Below are 21489 nucleotides of genomic sequence, written 5' to 3' on the forward strand. Positions count from 1 at the left end.
CATGGAGACAGTAATGTGAATCAGCACAGTGTTTGCGTCTGTGTGTGTGTGTGGAAGATGGCACAAAAACATTGATTTGGAATTGTCCCCATTCTTAATACACAGTCACTGGTAAAGTTTGAATAGCTTAAGAAATTGACAATGGTTTTTATCCAGAAACGAGTAGTCGTCCTGCAAAGGTACCATACATTTCAGTAAGTCTCCAAATGTGCTAAACTAAGGGCTCGTCCCACCACTTTCCCATGGGACAAACAGCTGTTTGCCGCTGAATCAGAACAAACGTCCATTAGTTTTTCTGTGGATTGGCGTTCTGATTCAGTGGTAAACAATGGGTTTTCCCAGAGAAAGTAATGGAGACAAGCAAAAGCAGCAGAGACCTGATTGGCTTTTGGATTGGCACCAATGCAAACTGACGAAGGGCTTTTGGGGAGACATGGAAGATTCAGCAAACTCAGATTGTAAGATAAATGTGCACAGCAGAACCAAATCAGAAGGGACATGTGTTCTGATACCTGTAGAGTATGCTAGCTTGTAAAATATTTAAGCTCACAGGCTCAAGTTAAGTTATCAGCACTTTATTTCATAAAGCCATATGGAAAGAAGCAGCACGCTCATGGAGCAGACTAAATCTAGTTGAACTGTCATTCCCTCTCCCTGGGGAACTCTGAGAACAGTAGTTCTGGTGGAGAGTCTAGAGCTCTCTTGTAGAAACTTCTCTCGGTGCCACACCAAACTACAGTTCCCAGGATTCTTTAGGTCAAACCATGGCAGTTAAGCTGGCATAAAACAGATATTAGTATAGATAGGTTTTGAGACTTGGACGCACCACATGAGTATATGGAGTGCAGTATGAGGATGTGATGTGCTGCCACATTCATTGCAAGTCCCGTGCACCTTTCCTTCCGCATGTACAGAGGCTTCTCCAACACCCGGGTGGATGCTTGTAGCCCTTGCTTATGCAGAGCCCAAAATGTGCTTCTGAGCACCTTACCTGCAAGTAAGTGTGCTTTGAATCAGAGCCTGGCACCCAGATCTGAAACGTATTTCCCTGGGAGCCCCATTCAAGTCAAAGGAAGTACATCTACATAAATTTGTGAGGCTGCAATCCTACGAATTCTTGCTTAGTGGAGACTTGCTCCGAGTAAAAATGCACACAATCCTACGCTATAAGGGGAAAACATCAGGGACACATCATGGGGCTGCCCAAATTGATCCAGGACTGGAGATGCAGATGGTGCAAGATTTGAGACGGAGGCCATTATCTTGCAGATTCTCGGCAGTCACAAACTTCCAGTTGAATATGTTAGTTTCTTTTTCACGTGAGACCTAAGGAAGATCAGACGCTGCTACTCTGCACTGGCCTAATCCAGTATGGTTGCTTTTATGTCTGTCTCACCTGTTTGTACGTGTGGCACCTCATGCATTTTGCAAGAGTTGGTGAATAAATAATAAATGTCAAAACACATCCGCCATTTTTAGACTAGAAGTGTATTTGCAAATAGCGAGCTGACATTCATTATATCTAGACAGCAAGGAAAATTCTGGCCCCCTTTAAATCAGTGGCAAAGCTACAATTCAGGGTCAGAATATTATCTTGGACCCCTACTAAAGACATGTTTCTGCAAACAGACAATACATTACTACAGACCCTTGAACCTGCAGAGAACTGCATTCAAATGGCATTCCATGTGGGAGCAAGGTTCTGACATGAGATAGGGTATGTTTGTGGGACTAAGACCTTAATATGCACTTTCTATTTATTATTTTGCTGTATGTTCATGTCTAACTTACACAAATGTATCTTTAGTCCTTTATATCTGTATCTTGCTAATGAATTGTCAAATAAAATGGACCAAAAGCTCTTGGACAGTAGTAGTTGAAAAGCATAAACCTTTGGTCTTTCTGTCATTATTTATACATGCACTTTCTCATAATTTCGGAAAATAAAACTATTCAGCTGAACCCACAGTTAGTTGAACCAAGTTGTCATTGAGATCAGTATACTACCATGGCAGGGGGAGAGATCAGTATGAAAAATTAGTTTTGACTAAGTTCCTATTCAACTCAGTGGGGATAGGTTCAACAATCTTCCCTCTCCACCCCCTGTAAGCTGTTCTGAAGATTCTCCTGCCCCCTCCCCAAGCCAATTTTGGTGGACATGGAAGGAGAGGAGAGGGGTGAAGTCTCATTGTGCAAATGGAAGTCCACTGATGGGAGTCACTAGTTGAATCCCACCTTTATTCTGGATCCATCCTACTGTATTTAGTCAGTAAAGCATTAATCTCAAGGTCTCCGGTTTGAGCCCCACATTGAGCAAGACGCCTGCATTGCAGGGGTTTGCACTAAATGATCATTGTGGTCCTTTCCAATTCTACGATTCTATAATTCTAACAAAGTATTTATGTTAACCTGGAAACACGAGAAAATACATGGCGGGGGAGCAGGGATAACTCTGAGAGGGCAAGCTTCCCCCTGTAACATGTTCAGATGCTGGGAAGAAAACACCAAGTGCATGGTTTTCCATTTGACAGTTGCAGCTCAAGCTGTGGCCCCCTACCAGGGGTGAAAATGGTGCTCTGCTGGTCACAATGACAAATATGCATCTGTTTGTGACCAGTCCAGTCTCAGCTGTTTAAGTTTATTGCAATGACACCATGAGTAGAACTAAGAGACAACAATGGAATTTTTTTACTGAGCACAATGTCTGTAATTACTTGCAATGCATAACAGCATGTTCTAGCATTATATTTTGATGAGTTAATTGTGGGGTTTTGCATAGGCAGAGAGAGGCGGCCTATCTGCAGTGTCTATCCTACTCCCTCCTTATTGACCTAGCCATATTTTGATTTGGTATCAAGATGAGAGTTTGGCTTAACCATGCCACTTTTTTGGCCCAAACGGAACAAGATATAACGGATAAGAATAAGAAACATCTCAACAGGCCTGCCATTAGAGGTCATTATTAGAGCTGGAAAAAATAAAGGTAATCATTCAAGGACTTTGCTCCCATAGTGATATTATCTTCAGGCAGAACAGACAGATGATTAAGCTTTTCAAACAAAGCAGGAGCCCTAAAGACAAAGTCACAAGACCCATTTTTAGCTGGCTTAGTCTGCTAGCGGGGGACCAGCAGTGCTAGCATGTGGAGAAATCTTTTAAGTTTCACAGGGCACTTTGGGATGAGAGCTCATTGTAGGATCAGTGTTACTTATGCACACAAGTTATTCACAGCATCCATACAAGATAAATAAAAATGCCAGCTAGTATTCCCTTCACCCCAATTTAGTTTCCCCTTACCATGGAAAATTGGGTAACTAAAAATAACCTCTTTTACATCTGCAGTCACTGCTGATGTGGCAGCTTCTTAGCATATTATTTATGTTAAGCAGTTTGCCGCCACTGTGGTGACGTTTCAGTGGGTGGCCTTCATTGATGCGCTCCAAATTCCATTTGCTTCTCAGCTGAGCACAATCTACCCATTTTGTTTCTGGTGACACAAGCAGGCTACCTAAAGTTGCTGGTGGCTGAACCTTTGACCTTTTGCATGCAAAGCATGCATTGTACCACTAAGGTAAGCTCCATACCAGATATATGCTCTGCCCTTCCAAGTAACCATGCATTGAACTGGACTACAAATCAGAAATCAATTATGGCAGGAGTAGGAGTGGCGGTTATGTGGAACTAAGCTTTGATCTAAGGTCCCCCAGGTGTTGCTGGACTACAAGCTCCATCAGCACTGATCCTTGGCAGCGCTGGCTGAGGCTGATGGGAACTGGAGTCCAACAACATCTGTAGGTTCACAACTTGCAAAACCCCTGACATAAGGCATTAAGGACTTGCCCAAGAAGAGCAACTTATTGAGCTCACACCCAGGGCTGATATTATTATTAAGGCCAACTAGATAGCCACCTAGGGCACAGACCTCAGAAGGAGCACAGTACTAACCTTTGAGGGGCACAGTTTTTATTATATCTTATAAATTTCTGTTTTTTTAAATTTTGAGGAATTTTATCATTTATGAAGTAATTAGTAGATTAGAATTAACTTGTGGGCTGCAGAAGTGATGAGGGTTTTCAACAAGTTTTGACAGATGCTACTGAGATTGCAAAGGAACTAGAAATACTACCAAACTTTTGAGAAAGAACAAGTTAGAAAGAGGGGAAAGAAACAGCAGTTTAAATTTGTGGCCCAAGAAAAGGCACTGCAAGATCCGAAGCAGATATCCAAAGTTAGGTTTCTGTTATGCTGTCTCACAACACGACCATAACAGCCTGTTGAAAACAGATTCCAACAGCCACCACACTTTAATTCCCTATTTGGCTTCCTCTGTGATATATACAGTATCAACAACAAAAAATCAAGATGTACTGAAGGCCTGCAAGAATTTGGAGAAATCACTGATGCTCAATGGAAACAAAGATATGGATACTGAAGATCTGTGCTGTGGACCTATACAGCAAAAGCTCGAAATCTTTCAGAGTCTATGCTTCTCTTCATACTATAACAAAAACTCCTGGATAATGTGCTCAACGTTTCTAAACAGCTCAAAGTTTGCTGTTTCACCGATTCTTGCAATTTAAAATAAACTTGGCAGCTTCAACGGTTGTGCTTTTCATTTCTTTTTCCTGCAAGACATCTGTTTCTGAAAACTGAAGTTAGCAAATATGTTTTTTGGGCTGGGGAGGGGATGTGCCAGTAGTTAGCCTTGCCTAGGGTGCAAAATAGCCCGGCCCCGGTCATGCTTACACACGGTCCGAGCGTGTTAATTATTATTAATAATAATAATTATACCCCGCCCATCTGGCTGGGTTTCCCCAGCCACTATGGGCGGCTTCCAGCAAAATATTAAAATACGATAAAATAAAATAAATGAAAGAAGCGCCGTCACAATCCTCCACTGATGCCCAATTCTCGGGGGACGACCGTCCACTTGAGCAGATTCGGGAAAAGGACGGGAGGAAGGAGGAGGAGACGTCGCTGCTACCAGAGGAGCGGGGCGAGAGAAGTGAGCGCCGAGGGGCGACGATGCCGCCGCTGCAGCCACCACTTCCTCGGAACGCGGCAGGCGCCTGCAAGAAGAGCCGGCCGCCGCGGAGCAGCCAACCCGCGCCCACCGTCCCGCGCCTCGGAGCCAAGCCGCCCGCAGCAGCAGCAGCAGCAGCCCTCGCGCGGTAAGCGAGCTTCGCGCTCTCCACCCGCTTCTCCTCCCTCCCTGCTGCCAGGCGACGCCTCGCGAGCTTTCCGCGCCTACCTCTCGCGAGAGCAGGGGGCAGACGGCCGGCCGGGGCCTAGTAGCAGCGACAGTTGCCGGCTAGAGGCAGCGGCGGCGAGGGGGAAGCGCGGCGAGGCTGGAGCCCCGGCGCTGTGGGGCGCAGCAGGTGAGGAAAGTGGGAGGGCGGCGGGAGGCCCTTTAAGCCCCCCCCCGGGGGTTGGTTGGGGCAGAATGGGAGGGTCGGGCAGACGGTGGTCGGCAGGCAGGGCGGCGGCGGCCACCGGTTGTTTTCTCCCACAGAAGCGAGTCTGGGCCGGAGATCCGAAGCGTCGCGGTGGCGGCCAGGTCGGGGCAGGTGGGCGCTGCTCGTCTGCGATGGCGGAGGGCGGGTGGCCGTTACCAGGGAGGTCTATAAAATGAGGAGGGTCAGCGGTTGTTGGGAAGCTGGGTACGTGTGGTGGTGGGTGCCGCGTGGTATTAAGATACGTTTGTGTGTGTGTACACGCGTATACCTGACTGTGTGTATGTGTGACGCGCGTCAGATGCGCGTGTATCTGCGTCTACCTGACAAGTGCGGCAAGACAGGTTTCTCTAGGAGGGGGGTATCTGTTTTAAAACCCATGTGGACCACAAAGAGTTGCGAGGAAGGAAGGGCGGGATTGAGGTGGTCATTATTATTATTATTATTATTATTATTATTATTATTAATTTATTTATAGGCTGTTTACGGCCTCGTTCATGGTGATTCCCGGTTCCCAGTGCCCCCTCCTTCCTCTCCTGGTGCTCTTACCGTTTTCACCGACGGGCTTGTTGGGCGTATGGCTGCTCCCACAGAAGTGCCTTGTCACGGGTAGCTCACCTTTGCCCCCTTCTTTGCCACATCCTGCCCTTCTGGAAGGGTGTTGGGGGGCATATTGGGGAAAGCCCGGGATGAGGAGGTGGAGAGGTTGTGTTGGGGGTGGGGGGAGAGTTTTAAGAATACAATACTGTACTCAAAAAAGTTGGACTGTTTTGAATTTTTTAACGGAAAACATAGATTTATGGGAAAAGTTGCCTTGTAATTTTCCCAATATATGTGCTGCTCTTTCTGTGGTTTATTCTGACTTTGGTGTTCTAAAGAGATCAGTCTTAAAATATTTCTAATGTTTACTTGGGAAGATAAGGGATGTTGTTTGTGCCACAAATCATTTACAGTGTCGTTTGTAGTTTTTTTTATTACTATTATTAGAGTTGGCTACCAGTACAGGAGAATGCAGTTGGGTCCAGTAATTCCAGTATCCCCATATCTGTCACATCACTCGTTCCAGACTTATCATTTATTCTTTGATCCTTGTGTCATTCATGTAACTCAGTTGGTGCCACTGTTTTTGTTTAGTATTGTATTTCACTATTTTGAAAAATATTTTCTAACAATACTTTTGATGTCATGCCACATACCTTCTTTATAAATTGTTTTTTGTTGGCATCCGTCATCTAACAAAAATTAAATTCCAACAGATGATACTTAGCTAGTTTCTTTCTTTTGGATAGGAGTTACTGGTTCACATGGTAAACCAAACCTTGGCTTAGCTGACACACTGCACTGACTTTAGGACTAGGAAGGAACAAAGTGGTTACAATTTCCTCTCCTCTCCAGTAGCCTACACATTCCTGCTAAGCTGTGGTTTGGCTTGTGTGTGAATGTGGCCATTTTGTCAGTTCTTTTATTATTGCAGTGTTAAAAGTTTTAAACCATAGATACTTAAGACATGTAAAATGTTTGAGTACTTTTCTTATATTTCAAAACAATTTGGGTATATTAATGGACATGTTCAAATATATACACACTTAACTTAGATTTGTGTTTAAGCTGTACACTTCTTGGAAAATAATAGAAAGCGCCTCAGACTAATCTAGATTGTATCATGACAGTAGATTATCCAACACTAGTCATATTTTGATTTTAGTGGGTCTGCTCTGAGTACAACTAATATTGGAGATCATCATAAATATTAAAAAAAATGTTATTCTTGTCTAAATAGAGATTTTAAGCCTCATTAAATCTGTGTGGTGCTTCAGTGAGACACCATGTATCTTTTGTAGTATAAACATCCCGTTTTATTGTAAAACAGTTAGCACTTATTATCCTGGAATTTTACACAACAGGCCTTTATGTTTTCTTCATCTCCTCTGCTTCTTCAAAACCTACAACTTCATTATTTTCCTTTCATAGAATATTTGCAAATACTAAACTAGTATGCTTGGATCATTCTGTTTTATTTCTTTTGCCTCCAACAATGCCCCCTTCATCATAGTAATGTAGAACAGTATTCTGGCTTTGGTAAGTAAAAGGAGACACTTAAATCCGGACAGAAATAGGAATATATTTATGAGAGCATTTTAATAATGTAAATATCAGCATCAAGAATGTGATTCCTAGAGGCATTGGGCATAAAGGCAAAATGTCCATAATTCTTAAAAATAACCCAAAGCAACTTACAGACAAACAAGCAAGACAATAAACCCCGCATGGATACAATAAAACCAAGAGGAAAATAAAATACTGTACATTAAAAAATCCCACCCTCTCCTAAAAGGCTACAAATAGTTAAAGTCCTGGTTACAGAGGAAAGTTTTTGCTTGGTGCCAAAAGATATGTAGTGAATGTGCCAGGTGAGCCTCACTGGGGAGAACATTCCATAAACAAGGGAGCCGCCTCAAAAAAAGCCCACAGAACAGTTGCCCCCCTCCAGACATGAAGAAGGGCCTTAGATTATGATTGCAGGGTCCGTGACAGTTCATATGAGGAGAGGCAGTCCTTGAGGTATTGCCAGCAGTTTGAATTTGGCTCAATCGCTAACTGACAGCCAGTGCAGTTGATCTAGGATTGTCACTATATGCTAAACCGTCTTGCCCTGGTGAGCATCCTGGCTGCTAAAGTTTCTGAACCATCTTCAGAGGCAGCCCCATGTATAATGTATTGCAGTAATCTAACCTAGAGGTTACCAGAGCATAGTTGACAGGTACAGCTATGGCCACCAGCCACAACTGATGGAAGGCACTTTGTTGCCACCAAGGCCACCTGAGCCTCAAGTGACAGCTATGGATCCAGAAGTACCCCCAATAATCTTAGCGGGTGCCACAATATTGGTAATGCAACACATTTTGGCTGTTCAGATCTTTAAATAATGCCTGTAATTTATTATGTATTTATAACCTGCTTTTCAATAACCATCATAAAGTGACTTACAAAGTGCAACCAACACAATATAGTTTAAAAACATTTAAAACATCTTCATCATAACATAAAAAGATATTTGAAAATTAGCTGTCCCGGGAACACAACAGTTAAAGATGTGATATTATAGCTTTAACAATGGTTGTTCAGTTCTTTATTATTGTGGAATGTTTTAAATGGCATTTTAATTAAGTTGTAAGCTGCTCTGTGCTTCTGTTTGTGAGGAAGGTTGGGATAGATAAAAAAGTAAATAAACATTACTAAAAGCCAGCACATAACCTCAACAGATACCTAAATACATAAAACCAAACCACAGTATCACTTTCACAGCTCAGTTTATATTAATCACTGAAGGCCTTGGAAAACAAATGTGTCCTCCCGGCCCACTTAAACGGGATGTCATGCTGTTAAACATGATGACAACTTTCATTAAAATAGAAAACCAGCTGTTAAAATTTTTACTTTGTGAAGGTCCAAATGGATATTTGGTAGAACTTTAGACAATGACTTAAACTGGAAAAGAAAATAAGGTGCTGTTTCCTAAAACTTCAACATAACACTAATGTACCTTAACTGGTGTAAGCTCCTCATTATTCTGAAGTAGCAGAATGCTTACCACCCCTCCTCCTCATTCCATCAGTTGTCTTAAGAGGCTGGTTCCCTATATATCACAGTGGAACAAATAAACTGCTAATTGATAAAAGTTCTCCAGAGGAAGTTTCTTGACATAATGTAATTTCATGTGCAAACTATGTCATAAAGTGTCACTTATCTTGTATGAAAGCCATGACTTGAGCCTAGAGAAGTTTACTTCATCAGACAAGCCTATCTGGCCCCAATCATCTTATTTAGTATCATGGGACAGGGAGGGTGACATGTAAGAAGAAACAAGGAAGAAAGAATGTGAGGGTAAATGGGGAAGAGATATTTGAAGATGAGGACAGATGAAAAGGAAAGGGGAAGAAGAGTCGGGTAACTAACCCAAGATTTGCTGGGATACGAGAGTTTGGATTTGGCAGATCTTAGTCTTTCCCAGTTGAGCCAGGTAGATTTTTATTTTTATTAAATTGTTATATCTTCTTCCAAAGATCTCAGGGCACTTCACAGCATAAAATACAAGATAAAAACACAAAATACATAATAAGGACAAGAAAAAAACAAATCAATAACCCACATACACATTTGAAAGGATAATCAGCCAAAGGCTTTGTTGAAGAGGAATTTTCACCTGGCGCCTAAAGGTGTATAATGAAGGTGCCAGCCAAGCCTGCTTCGGGGAGCCACTGCAAAAAAGGCCCGTTCTTGTGTAGGCACACAAAGATGGGCCCCCAATGGTAATTGCAGGGTCTGGGTCAGTTCATATGGGGAGGGGTGGTCCTTGAGGTATTTTGGTCCTGAGGCATTTAAGCTTTATAGGTCAAAACCAGCTCTTTGAATTTGGCCTGGAAACTAGTTGGCAGCCTGTGCAATTGGGCCAGGATCAGTGTAATGTGCTCATACCATCTTGCCCTGGCAAGTAGCCTGGCCATCAAATTCTTTACCTGCTGAAGCTTCTGAACCATTTTCAGAGGCAGCCCTATGTAAAATGAATTGCAGTAATCTAACCTAGAGGTTACCAGCAAATAGACAACAGTAGTTAGGCTGATCTCACCCTGGCTTAGTCTGCAGTGCAATTATGCTGATGCAAGACCCCAAAAGGGGCATTCCAGAGTGTGGTAGAATGGGGCAAGAATAAACTTATACCTATTCTAAACTTTTAGCTTGGTCATATTGTATGACTTTGGGCTCAGTGCTCAGAACTGACCCCCCACACTTTCTTGCCAGTTCAGGTGACAGTAGACTCCCCCCCCCCCCAAAGCCTCCTGAATGGAATTTGGAATAGCAGCAAGTTCTGCCACCATTGATTATGCTAGTTCAAATTACACCACCTTTCTACAATTAGGAGGAGGAGGATTATATTTATATCCTGCCTTTTCATACTGGGACTTAAGGCTGCTTACAAATTAGAACAAGACAGATAAAATTCAAAAAGCTAAAAACATATAAAAATAATCATTAAAAATAATTAAACTCAAGTAGAATGAAAACAATATAAAAACCAAATCTGTTAAATTACAAGTGATAAAACCAATAAAAACAGCACAGTGCTATTAAAGCCCTTTCCTTAAAAAAACACACAGTAAAGTGGAATAAAGCATTGTTGCTTTGTTAATGCCCCATATCTTTCAGGTATTATCCCTTCACTTGTTACATAGAAAGAGCCCAGAGTTTAGTGGTTAGCACACCATCTAGTTCAAAATTCATTTATTTATCTACACAGTGGTGCTATCCATGCCTGTGATGGTGTACTTTACAGAGTTTTATAATGAAAATACAAGCCACTATCAGTTCCTTGGGGGAAATATAAATGTAGCCCTTGGGAAGATAAAGACAAGAGTGTGTGTCTTGATAATAAGAATCCAGGCAGGGAGGGAGAAGACTGAAGAGGAGCTTCCTCCACTGGAAAAGTTGTACAAAGATCTACCTATAAGAGCATTGACTTAGAAAAGTGTTGCAGAAGCCTAAGGCATAGAAGGAGTCCAGGGGGAGGATTGTCCCAGTTCTCAATGTCGCTGCTGCTGTCCTTGATAAAGCAGACGGACACCTTTATCCCATGACATGAGAATTGCAAAGCCAATTTCAGGAAAACTCAAATTGTATAGGGAAGTTGTAAGTTTAAAGCAGTTTCAGTTCCTTGCATATTGTTTATTTGTAAGGTTCAACACAGTCAGCAAAATGGACCAACTAAAGTGGAGTGACCAGGAATAAACAGTCAGCTTCAATAGCCTGGAAGCAAGGGAAGTGAAAGCTTGCTTGAAATGGCCCTGAAAACAGATATTAGATAATGTCAGAGATGGTTACAGTTTCTGAAAGCTGTGGCATTTGCTAGTATATGGATTTACATCTGAGCTAATTAGAAATCTGATAAGGTGAAGCTATGAAATGAGATCATGTCAGTAGCCTGATCAGTAGTACCCATATTTAAATACAGTGCTCTTTGAGCCAGAAGCGTAAGGCCTTCTGCTTAAAAGTTGCACCTCGGCTCCTTCACATGATCACACTTCTGATCCAGTTGATTGTCTCATTTCTGGATTGATTTGATCTTAAATGTAACACATTGCTTCTCAGTCTAATACTGGTTCATTTAATATGATGGGTATGTAATATGACAAATATAACTTTTATGTATTTTTTAGATTATTCAAAGCACTTCACATATTATTCAAATATACTTTACAATAACACTGTAAAATCAGTGAGTGTCATTCCCATATTGTAGAGATGGGACTGAAACTGTGAGAATAGGAACTTGCCTTAGGCCACCTTGGGAATTCAGGCAAGTGAGGTTTGAACAATGGTCTTTCCAGTTCACAGCTTCCATGTCTAATGATGATATTTGCTGAGTCTCTTCTTGTGGTTAGCATTTATTGAGATTAATTGTATAAATTACAAATTGAAATGAAAAAAATTAAGATTTTAATGAAGCCTTTATCATGACATTTCTCTCTAACCACTCTCGTCTATTTAGAGTATAATAGCAGAGACCCAGTATGTGTATATTAACAAACTACATTCTTTTTTCAAGTCAAATGGAAATCAGGGCTATACATTTGTGATTCAAATACAGTCTGACAGTTAGGTAGAAACAACAGTTATACTCCTGTATAAATCTGCCTTCTTATGGTAGCTTCAGCAGAGAGACCTTGCCAAAAATGGCTTTCAGTATTATTACATGTACTATGAATTTGAGTCCTGGTTTGAGGGCTAATGGGTTCACATCTCTAAAAGGACGGGACTAGCCTTCCCTCCCTCTGCAGATTTCTTTTCTCATAGGTAAATTCCTTCTCCCAGAGCAGCCTTTGAATGCCTTCATACTTTGAAGGCAAAGTATGGAAGTGGCATTTGAGTGGTCAAAACAACAAAAAGTCGACCCTTGGTCACTTGAAGGGTCACATACTTAAGTACTTAAAATGGTAATTTATCAGTAACAAACTGAAGTCACTATGCTAATTATATAGTTTTGTTCTTCTTAGAAGCATAATGCATTTAGATTGGCAGATGCCTCTAAACTAGTACCGTACATTATTGATTTCACATATTACCACAACATGGTAAGTAGCTGACCGTCCAGATAACAATATTTTACTGGTCAGTTGACAGCCTCTCCAAATCATGCAGGCTACCAGTTTTATTTCTTTCAAAGCCACACAGGACCTACTTGCTCTGTTTTTCTTACCTACCTTCATGTTCAGTCACAGCACTGAGTGAATGGATGATTTCCTATTTTTCTTGAGTTGTTTTCTTCCCTTGATCTTCTCCTGTCCTCTATAGTCTTGATTCTTTTAAGTCTTGGATAATTTTGCATTGCTCGGAGCTTCATTGTATATATTCTCTTGTAGACCAAAGAAGCAGATTGTTGGTGAATTTAGTAACTACTTGGTACATCTGGTTTGGCTTTGAAATACTCCATATGAGGTTTTTTTTTTAATAGCTCCGATGATTACACTTTCTAAAGAAACTTCATTCCCCTCCCCACCTCTGTTCACCTGTGCAAACAGATGATGATTTTTATGGGGATCGAAACTAGGACTATGCTGAGATTCAAAGTGTTTATCAGAATATATACTACTAGTGGGGAGTTCCCAGCACTGCCCAGAAATACATACATACATACATACATACATACATACAAAAATCTGCTTTTTAAATAGTGTAATTTGCAAGTTTTGGGGTTGTGTTTACACACATGTACACACGCACCGACCTGGCTGTGGAGAACCTGATCTAGTACCAAATTGGTTTTTTGGGGGAGAGGGGCAAGCGTGATGTTGAGCCAGCAAGTCAAGAAACCAGTTTAATCTAAGCAAGCCTGAACCTGGATATTATCTCCATGCATATGGAAATCTAGGCTGTTGAAGAGAAATGCTGTGAATATTCAAAAGCTCTGAATACATGCTAATTATTGGCCAGTATTCAAAGAACTTGACCCTTGTCAGATGAACTGAAGGGGGCTTTTGCCTTCTTTCAGACAATGAACTGAGCAGGTTTCATGGCAAAGCATAAATTCAAAACGTACCTTGGATTAGGTGGGAGGAGGTACCAGCCATTAAAAGGAAATGGTGAAAACTTCCAGTGTTATAGCATAAATGGGAGGCTATGAGACCACATTTTGCTATCTGTCAAAGACAGATATTCCTATGAGTCATGCATTAAAGAACCTAGAGTTTCTTGTGTAAACTGTTGATGCATGTGCAGTTAAGCATTTTTGTATGTACTATTAAAAGGTAATTAAAGAGGCTGCTATCAATGTTCCATGTCTGCAAACATTCATGCATATAATTAAAACTGACTTCCCATAGTGGAAATGTCTCTGTACCATTGCCAAGTTCAGGTTTGTTTGCTTCTAAAAGTCTTGTTATGTTGACTGTGTGGGTGCATGTGAATAAATAGCAAAATGTTTCTGATTTTGCTTTTTTATTATTATAAATGGCATTTTAAAGGACAATGCTGCTCTTTTAATGTAGGTTATGAGTGCTGGCTGTATGCTTTTCAGAGCAGTAGTGTGAGGAAGCTTGGAGTGGAATGGCAGGACGGCCTCATCCTTATGACAGTAACTCCAGTGATCCAGAGAATTGTGATCGAAAATTGCATAGTAGACCCCGTAAACTTTGTAAGCATTCAAGGTAGGTAGCACATATGCTGTATAGCATCTCAAAACTTTAATCCAGATTGATTCTGAAAAACTATTGAAAAGTTTGATGCTCTCAGTAACAGATGATAAACATCATTCTGAGTGAATGTATCATTTTTTGTATCTTTATTGAGCTTGTTAATCACTTCTCACTTCTGCCAGCTGTAGCCATCTGAGAATGTGTAAAATACAGAGTTCAGTTGACCAATTATTGATTATTTCATCTAAAACTTACCAAAAAAACCTACCTGGGTAGAAAGATGTTAAATGAAACAAGTACGCCACTAGGTATAAATTATACACATCTAAGGCAATAAATATGGTCAAATGAATAATCTGAATAAGTTTTGTCCTGTCAGCAACACTATCAAATAGCAACACTATTTGACATACTTGTCTTAACTACAGATTTTTCCCCCTTCTGTAACTTGACTCTTACTGTGCTGAACCAATAGGTGAAGGCATTTGATAGTAGAAATAATTGCTTTGCAGCTTGCATTGCCATAATAAAAAATGTTAAGCAAATTAACACCTGGCATCTTTTCATGTAATAACTTTAAATTTAGAAGTTCATATACATTCATTGTAGTTCAAAATGATCCTCTCTGCCTCGCTGGGTATTGAAGTATCCATTGCAGAGATGGAAAAATAGGTCTAGAATATTACTGACAGAAGGTATCAGTTCAGTGAAAAATCTGTAAATACAGTTTATGGTGCCTTGCTTATATAAGCACTGTAACCTTGCTACTTTAGCACTAAAAACATGCTGTTGGTTTAAGACTGTTAACAGGATACCTTAGAAGCCACTGTGCTTATATGCTGCCTTGATTAAGGTTACCAGACATTCCCCAGGACAATCCCTGGATTTACAAATCAGTCCCCATACAAAATCCATTGAAGTTGAAAAGTGTCCCTGGATTCATTGAAAAAAATCTGGTAACCTTAGCCTAGATGGCCTTAGTCAGCTGGTGTATATCGAAAGAGCTGTCTGTGAATCATCTAAGAAAAGAATGGTGAGCAGGCATATTCTAGGAAGCCGCTTTCCAATTTGGAAATTTACTGTTTCTGGAAAAATCCACTCGGTCCTCAGCCCTGGGTCATTCCAGAAGTGATATAAAGCCCGATTTCAGCAGGCTTTCACTAGATGGGGATACGTTGGGTCAGCTAGAATAGCTTGTTTGCTTAATATGCATTGGCACTGCAAAAAAATGTTGTTACTTACCCTGAGCCTAGGACATCAGGCTTGGTTCAAAAGACTGAACTGCAAGCTGCAAATTCTGTTGTAAGAAATCATGCAAGTAATACAAATGAAAATAAAATTGTATTATATGAATAAAAGTAATTGGCAGCTAGCTTTGTTTTCTAATTTCTATACCACCTTTTATCGAAGGATCACAGGGTGGTTTACAGTATAAAACACAAAAATGCATGACTTTAGTGTTAAAAGTGTACATTTGGAGATAACGTTTAGAACAGAGAACATGGGTCATTATGCTGTGTTTATTTTTTGGAATATTATGGAAAATCTCACAACAAAATTGTTTTCAAGCATTTTAAGATCTCAAAAAAACAAACAAACATACATTTGTTACCAAAGTTGGGTACAGGGACATCAATAGCAAGTACTCTACTGCAAAACTATGGCATGCTCCCCTTCTAGACTCAGGGTGTGAGAACAATTGTTTGATTACACCAAAAGTCTTGAAAAAGGCACACAGATAAGCAGAGTGCAAAAACTGACTATGCCATGGCACAAGAACATTTGTGGAAGCTGTTTGCTAGAGAATTAAATACTGGATCAATCTTGTATTATTTTTGCAACTCACAAACAAAATAATAATCTAACATTTGGGGTCATGTGACACTTTACAGATGAGCATAATTTATTATGAGGGGCTTCTGTCCTTTCTGGAGTTAGAAAGAGCTAAATATTTGTTTGCTTTGATAGTTGCTTGCATTTTTGAGTTAAGAAGAGCTCTGCTGAATCAGACCAAAGGCCCATCCAGTTGAGCATTCTTTTCACAGTGGCCAACCAGATGCCTGTGGAAGCCCACAAGCAAGTCTTGTCCCCTCACATCAGCGGCCTAGATCTTGGTTTGTAATTGTATAACTGAGAAACATTGAAGTTGTAGAAGAAACTCTGGTTAGAGCAGTTACGGTGGCTCCTGCTTATTTTGCACAGGCAGTTTCTTAACCTGAGTTATCTTGACTCTTGCCTTTCTCTCCTATATCTCTAAACAGGGTGGCTTTTATTAAATATCTTTAAATATCCAAGCAAACCATATGATCCCAAATGAAACTCTTTGATAGTTTGTGTTGCTTTGAATGGCTATAAAATCAGGCATGAAAGATGTGTGATAGAATAAACCTTTTCCCTTGTTTTGTTAGTTTATTGAAATCTGACAAGCTGGCAGGACTAGAAATAGCTTCACAGATGGCATTTGGCAATATACCAAGCAGCTCTTCTCTTATGCGTTCCTTACACTGCCCATCAACTATGTTAGCCAATGGCTGCTCAGAGATGAGGAAACGGTAAGCATGAATTCAGCTTACAGGAGGCTGTGAGGTCAGACGTCAGTACTGCACTGTGCACGGCTGAGTCAGTGGCTGTGAGAAAATGAATTGAATTAATATCTAGGGGGCTTGCGTCTCTGAGCACTTAATGGACTGAATAGCTGTAACAGGATTGTTACCCTTGAGGGTGAGAGGAAAAGAGGATGCTAGAAAGTAAGGCAGGCTAATGGTGCAGAGGAGTACTGAGAGGAGGATGGAAATAGCAAATATGCTGAACTTAGCAAGTAATGCCAGAGGATGCTGAGCTGGCTTCCAAATCTACCGCCTGGAAGGGAGCGGATTTCCTTTGTACTTTAGTCTCGATATTTTCCCCATGTTTTTGTGTTTCTTCCTTGTTCTACGCCAAAAGCAGGTGCGTAACCATTAATAATCTGAACAGCATTTAGCAGGAGCTGGAATGCAAAGAAGACTAACTGTCCTTTGTGTAGTCTGATCTCTTTAAATGTCTGATATGACAAAGAGCAGATGTGTGTGTGCATGATCTTTTGTCTCAAGGAAAGACTGTAATATAAACAGAAATGTTATTGTTGGGGTGTTAAGATGCATTTATTTAGCTTAATTTAACAGGAGTTGGAAGTTTGTAGATCCACTCAAATGCAGTTTCTTAGAAGGGGCTATTTTTAAGTTTGGTTGACTAGCTTTTTTAGTGCAAGACAGAATATTCTTTTATTGTTGTTTGAAAGATTCATAGACAAAAGTTTTTGTAGGTGTAATGTTTATTTGAATGTACTCTATCACTTAGTCAGGAAGATAAAAAGATTTGGTTAGTAAGTCTCTGAAAGTGTTGGCATTTTTTTTAAAAAAAAGGTACTCTAAAATCTGAGTTTTCTAATTGTTAGTCCCTACACACTTCTTTAAACTATGAATATTGAACATGCTTCTTAAATCTGTAGTTTTAACATGTTGCTTTACAGCTCCTAGAGTTGTACTGTATATACTATAAATGCTTATGGCTGATAAAATAGTTGCTTTCATTTTAGTTGACTTGATTTTTTTTTTGTATCTGCATCATTTATTGCATAATTTTATTTTTATTGCATTTTTAGTGCATTATTTTTGTAGTGTAGAGCATCATATGAAGTTGTTTAAAATATGAGGAAATTGATGGTTTTATATACAAAATAGCTGATAGAAATTAATGGGTTGTTTTTCTTAAGACTAGTTTGGATTAGTTCAAATCTAATACTGTACAATATAGAGGCTTCTTAAAGTTACATGTATGGTATGTGCTCTGTGCACATCAATATGTTTGTGTGAAGTGACTTGCAACAAACAGTTGCTTTATGTGGTTTGCTGTTGTAGGAAGACAAATAGTGTGGAGTCATCCATTCATGTTGCAAGCTACTACATTGGAATGGCTGGGTCATTCTGTGTGATAATGTTTTGAGTTTACAAACGAGGGTTTATGTCCCCTTCAAATTACCAGGTTTGGGCAGCAATCTGTATTCTAGGTGCACATGTGTTAAAGTACTATGGCTAACTTTTTTTTGGCCTGAGGGCCACATTCATTCTTGATCAACATCTGATTGCTGCATGCCAATGGTGGAGGTGCCCCCGCCCCATACATATATCAACAGACACACAGCCCAAATGATCATTCTGATGACTGGGAAGTGGGTGATTTGCATCTCCAGTAGGAAACTGGAAGCCCCTCCCCCGGGTTGTGCCTATTCCAATTCCAATTTTTCTTGTGGCTACTGGCACTAAAATGGGTAGGGTTGTGGAAAGGGCAGAAAAACTGCTTGGGGGACTGAGTCACGCCCCCCTACATTACAGTAAAAGTAAAGGACCCCTGGATGGTTAAATCCAGTCAAAGGCAACTATGGGGTAGTGGCGCTCATCTCACTTTCAGGTTGAGGGAGCCGCCGTTTGTGCACAGATAGCTTTCTGGGTCATGTGGCCAGCATGACTAAACCGTTTCTGGCACAACAAAACACCGTGACAGAAACCAGAGTGTACTGAAATGCCGTTTACCTTCCCACCACAGTGGTACCTAATTATCTTCTTGCACTGGTGTGCTTTCGAATTGCTAGGTATGTAGGAGCTGGGACAGAGCAGTGGGAGCTCACCCTATTGTGTGGATTCGAACCGCCAGCCTTCTGATCGGCAAGCCCAAGAGGCTCAGTGGTTTAGACCACAGCGCCACCCACATCCATTACATTACATTACATTACATTACATTACATTACATTACAGTGCATGCTTCCAAAGAACTGTGCTAGCTCCTCTAAGTAACTTGTAATTGGACTGATATTTAGCAAACAAAGACTAAAATATGCCATGTTATTTTTTTAAGAGAATATTTTAATTTCTGTTTTTTCATAATATAAGCAAACAGTAGCAAATAAGAATAACCCAAATGGAGGTATACAAAATCTCAAATACAAGTTATTCTGTTGCTATAGCAGTTTTTGTTAGTTGAGTAATGAGTTGTCAGTGGTCTTGGAGTTGAGTGTGTTCACAAATGATAGGAAGCTGAACAATGTGTCAGCAAAGTCACTTTTTTTGGTCCTCCGTCGTAAGTTTTTCTGCTTGTGCAATTTACCAGACATTGCAATGCCAACAGCTAAGAGTTAAGCCAACTCCAGTTTTCCATTGTCTACCTATTATTAATTTAAGTGTATAAATACATCATTTTTCCAATAGCCAAAGGAAGTTGAACTGAAATCTTTGATGAGGGGGTAAATAATCAATTAAGTGCACTTACTGAGTTTAAGTATTAACATTCAACAAGTTCCAATGTTTCACCTGGAAATTTATTTTTATTAAAATGTTTTAAAACATTTGATTTCATTCTGAGTCATGGCAGTTGAATAACGTACTCAGAGGTATTTTAGATTTTAAGAAAACAAATGAAGGCACAGAGACCTGTTAATACACTAATCAGCAACAGAAGCACAGTTTTTGGTGACATGAAAGAGACTTTTCTGTGGCTGCTCCTATATTGTGGAATTCCAAACTAAGTTTAGAATGGCTCCCTCTTTGTTATCTTTCCCATGGCAGCCTAAGACCATCCTCTTCAGACAGGCCTTTGGAAACCAAGGTGCAGACAGTGCTGATCACTGGGTTGCTGTCAGGGCAAATTGTATCTTAATTGTTGGTTGTAAATATGTTGCAATGTATTTTATTATTGCTTTTAACTAGTTTGCTTTTATTATTCTATATTTTATGATTAGTGTGTATAATGTTGTAAGCTGCCTTGAACCCCAACTTGGGAGAAAGGTAGGGTATAAATATATTGAATAAATCATTTTAATATCCCTGAATTACTAGGAGTAATCCTAGGAGTAGTCACCTGGAAAGCTAAGTACTACTTTGATTTTAGATTTTAATGATTCCGTGTTCATTCCAGTTTGTCCAATTTGATTTGTCACAAATTAATTTTCAGAAATTCATTGTTTCATTAAATTAAACATCTTCCATTCTGAAGTCTCAGAATGGTTCCTCCTTTGGCACACAGGGATAGCCTTCGAAGTGGCAAGTATCTGCTCATCCCCAATACTCTCTTAGTCCTTGTTGCCAACACTCAGTGCGTACAAACTTCCTTCATTTCTACTCTTCCCAGTGAAAATAACTTCTTGAAGCACTCAAGAGTAGAGTTGTTTCTTTAATTTTCCTGTACATAATTGAAGAGAATTGAAGGATATTCTCAGTTCAGCTTCACACTTCAATTTATGCTATAGTTTCGTTGTTGTTTGCCTATAATTTTGGGGGGATAAATTTCTGAAACAAACGTTTGCTGCGATTTTCATCTGGAAACATATGCCATATTCTTTGTAGAGGAAATAGAGAATATTAGCAATATAAAATGGGAGTAAAATATGTTTTAAAATTAGTTTAGATTTTCCTCCTCAAAATACACATCTCAGTAGCTTAACAAAGAGTTTAGGGATTTTAAAATATATTTTTTTTACTGTGGTTTAGAATAAAATTCCAGTAGCATGATTATTCTCTATTCTAGAGTTTCAGGCTTCCTAAGGAAGTGTATTGTTGTGAGTCATCTGCAATACTTCCTGTTGCACCTGTTTACAGTAGATAATTTCCAGGTTTTAATATGCATGAGCTTGGCTTGTTTTTGAAAACAGCCAAAGAGAATAGTATTTTATTCTGTGGGTTGTGCAGACTTGCTCTGGGGCAGGACGAACCTTTAGGGGACAAAACAAAAAATTAAGCCTAAATGCAGATGCAAAATCATGACTTAGACTTTTATGAAATTTTACTTCCTTTAGCTAACGTATGTGTCATGTCACGTCGTGTTTCCTGCTTTCTTATTTCCCATTCTAGAGTTGGAGATCTCTATCTTTCACTAATGTTCACTCTTTGTCTTAAGCTGCTTATAGATTTGGAAAATGACTTTCAGAAAAGCAGCTTAGCATGCAGTGAAGGGATGGACAGTAATAATAAATACAGCACAGAGTAGTGCCAGCTTTTTTCTCCATCAGTAAACTACTTCAGGCACACACTTGAATGATCTAGGTAACTGCACTTTCGGTCCCCTCCCTCATATCTTGCAGAAGTTTTGAGAGGTTTGTCAATATGCGTAGGAGGGTATTTCTCCCTCCTGTCTTTTCAACTGGGCATAGGGTGCATTCATCCTGTGGTGGTTTTGTGTGGGCCGTCTGTCACTCTGAGGCTTGCTTCACACTTTATGGAACAGGAGGGTTCTTGTATTTCTCCAGCTTGCTGATGTGTCTTCTTATTGGCAATGGTAAAGGGAGCAGTGAGGATGCCGTCATATGGGCTCCACGGTTCCTT

General features: G+C 40.2%; 1 protein-coding gene across 6 annotated transcripts in view; it reads left to right on the forward strand.

The window, feature by feature from the left end:
* The first annotated feature begins 5245 nt into the window (after nt 1-5245).
* The window catches only part of BTBD10 (BTB domain containing 10), a 28701-nt gene continuing 12457 nt past the window's right edge, over nt 5246-21489 (forward strand). The window contains exons 1-3 of one of the 6 annotated variants that reach the window (XM_081198422.1): nt 5257-5378; nt 13994-14152; nt 16549-16692. In XM_081198422.1, the coding sequence (XP_081054548.1) occupies nt 14052-14152; nt 16549-16692 (245 nt within the window). In that variant the 5' untranslated portion in view covers nt 5257-5378; nt 13994-14051. Of the gene's footprint in view, nt 5379-7479; nt 7533-13993; nt 14153-16548; nt 16693-16761; nt 17087-21489 lie in introns of those variants that run through there. The other 5 variants (XM_081198424.1, XM_081198423.1, XM_081198426.1 and 2 more) reach the window with 5 other exon arrangements.

Source organism: Podarcis bocagei, assembly GCF_964188305.1.
Source record: "Podarcis bocagei genome assembly, chromosome: 1".
NCBI classification, from domain to species: domain Eukaryota; kingdom Metazoa; phylum Chordata; class Lepidosauria; order Squamata; family Lacertidae; genus Podarcis; species Podarcis bocagei.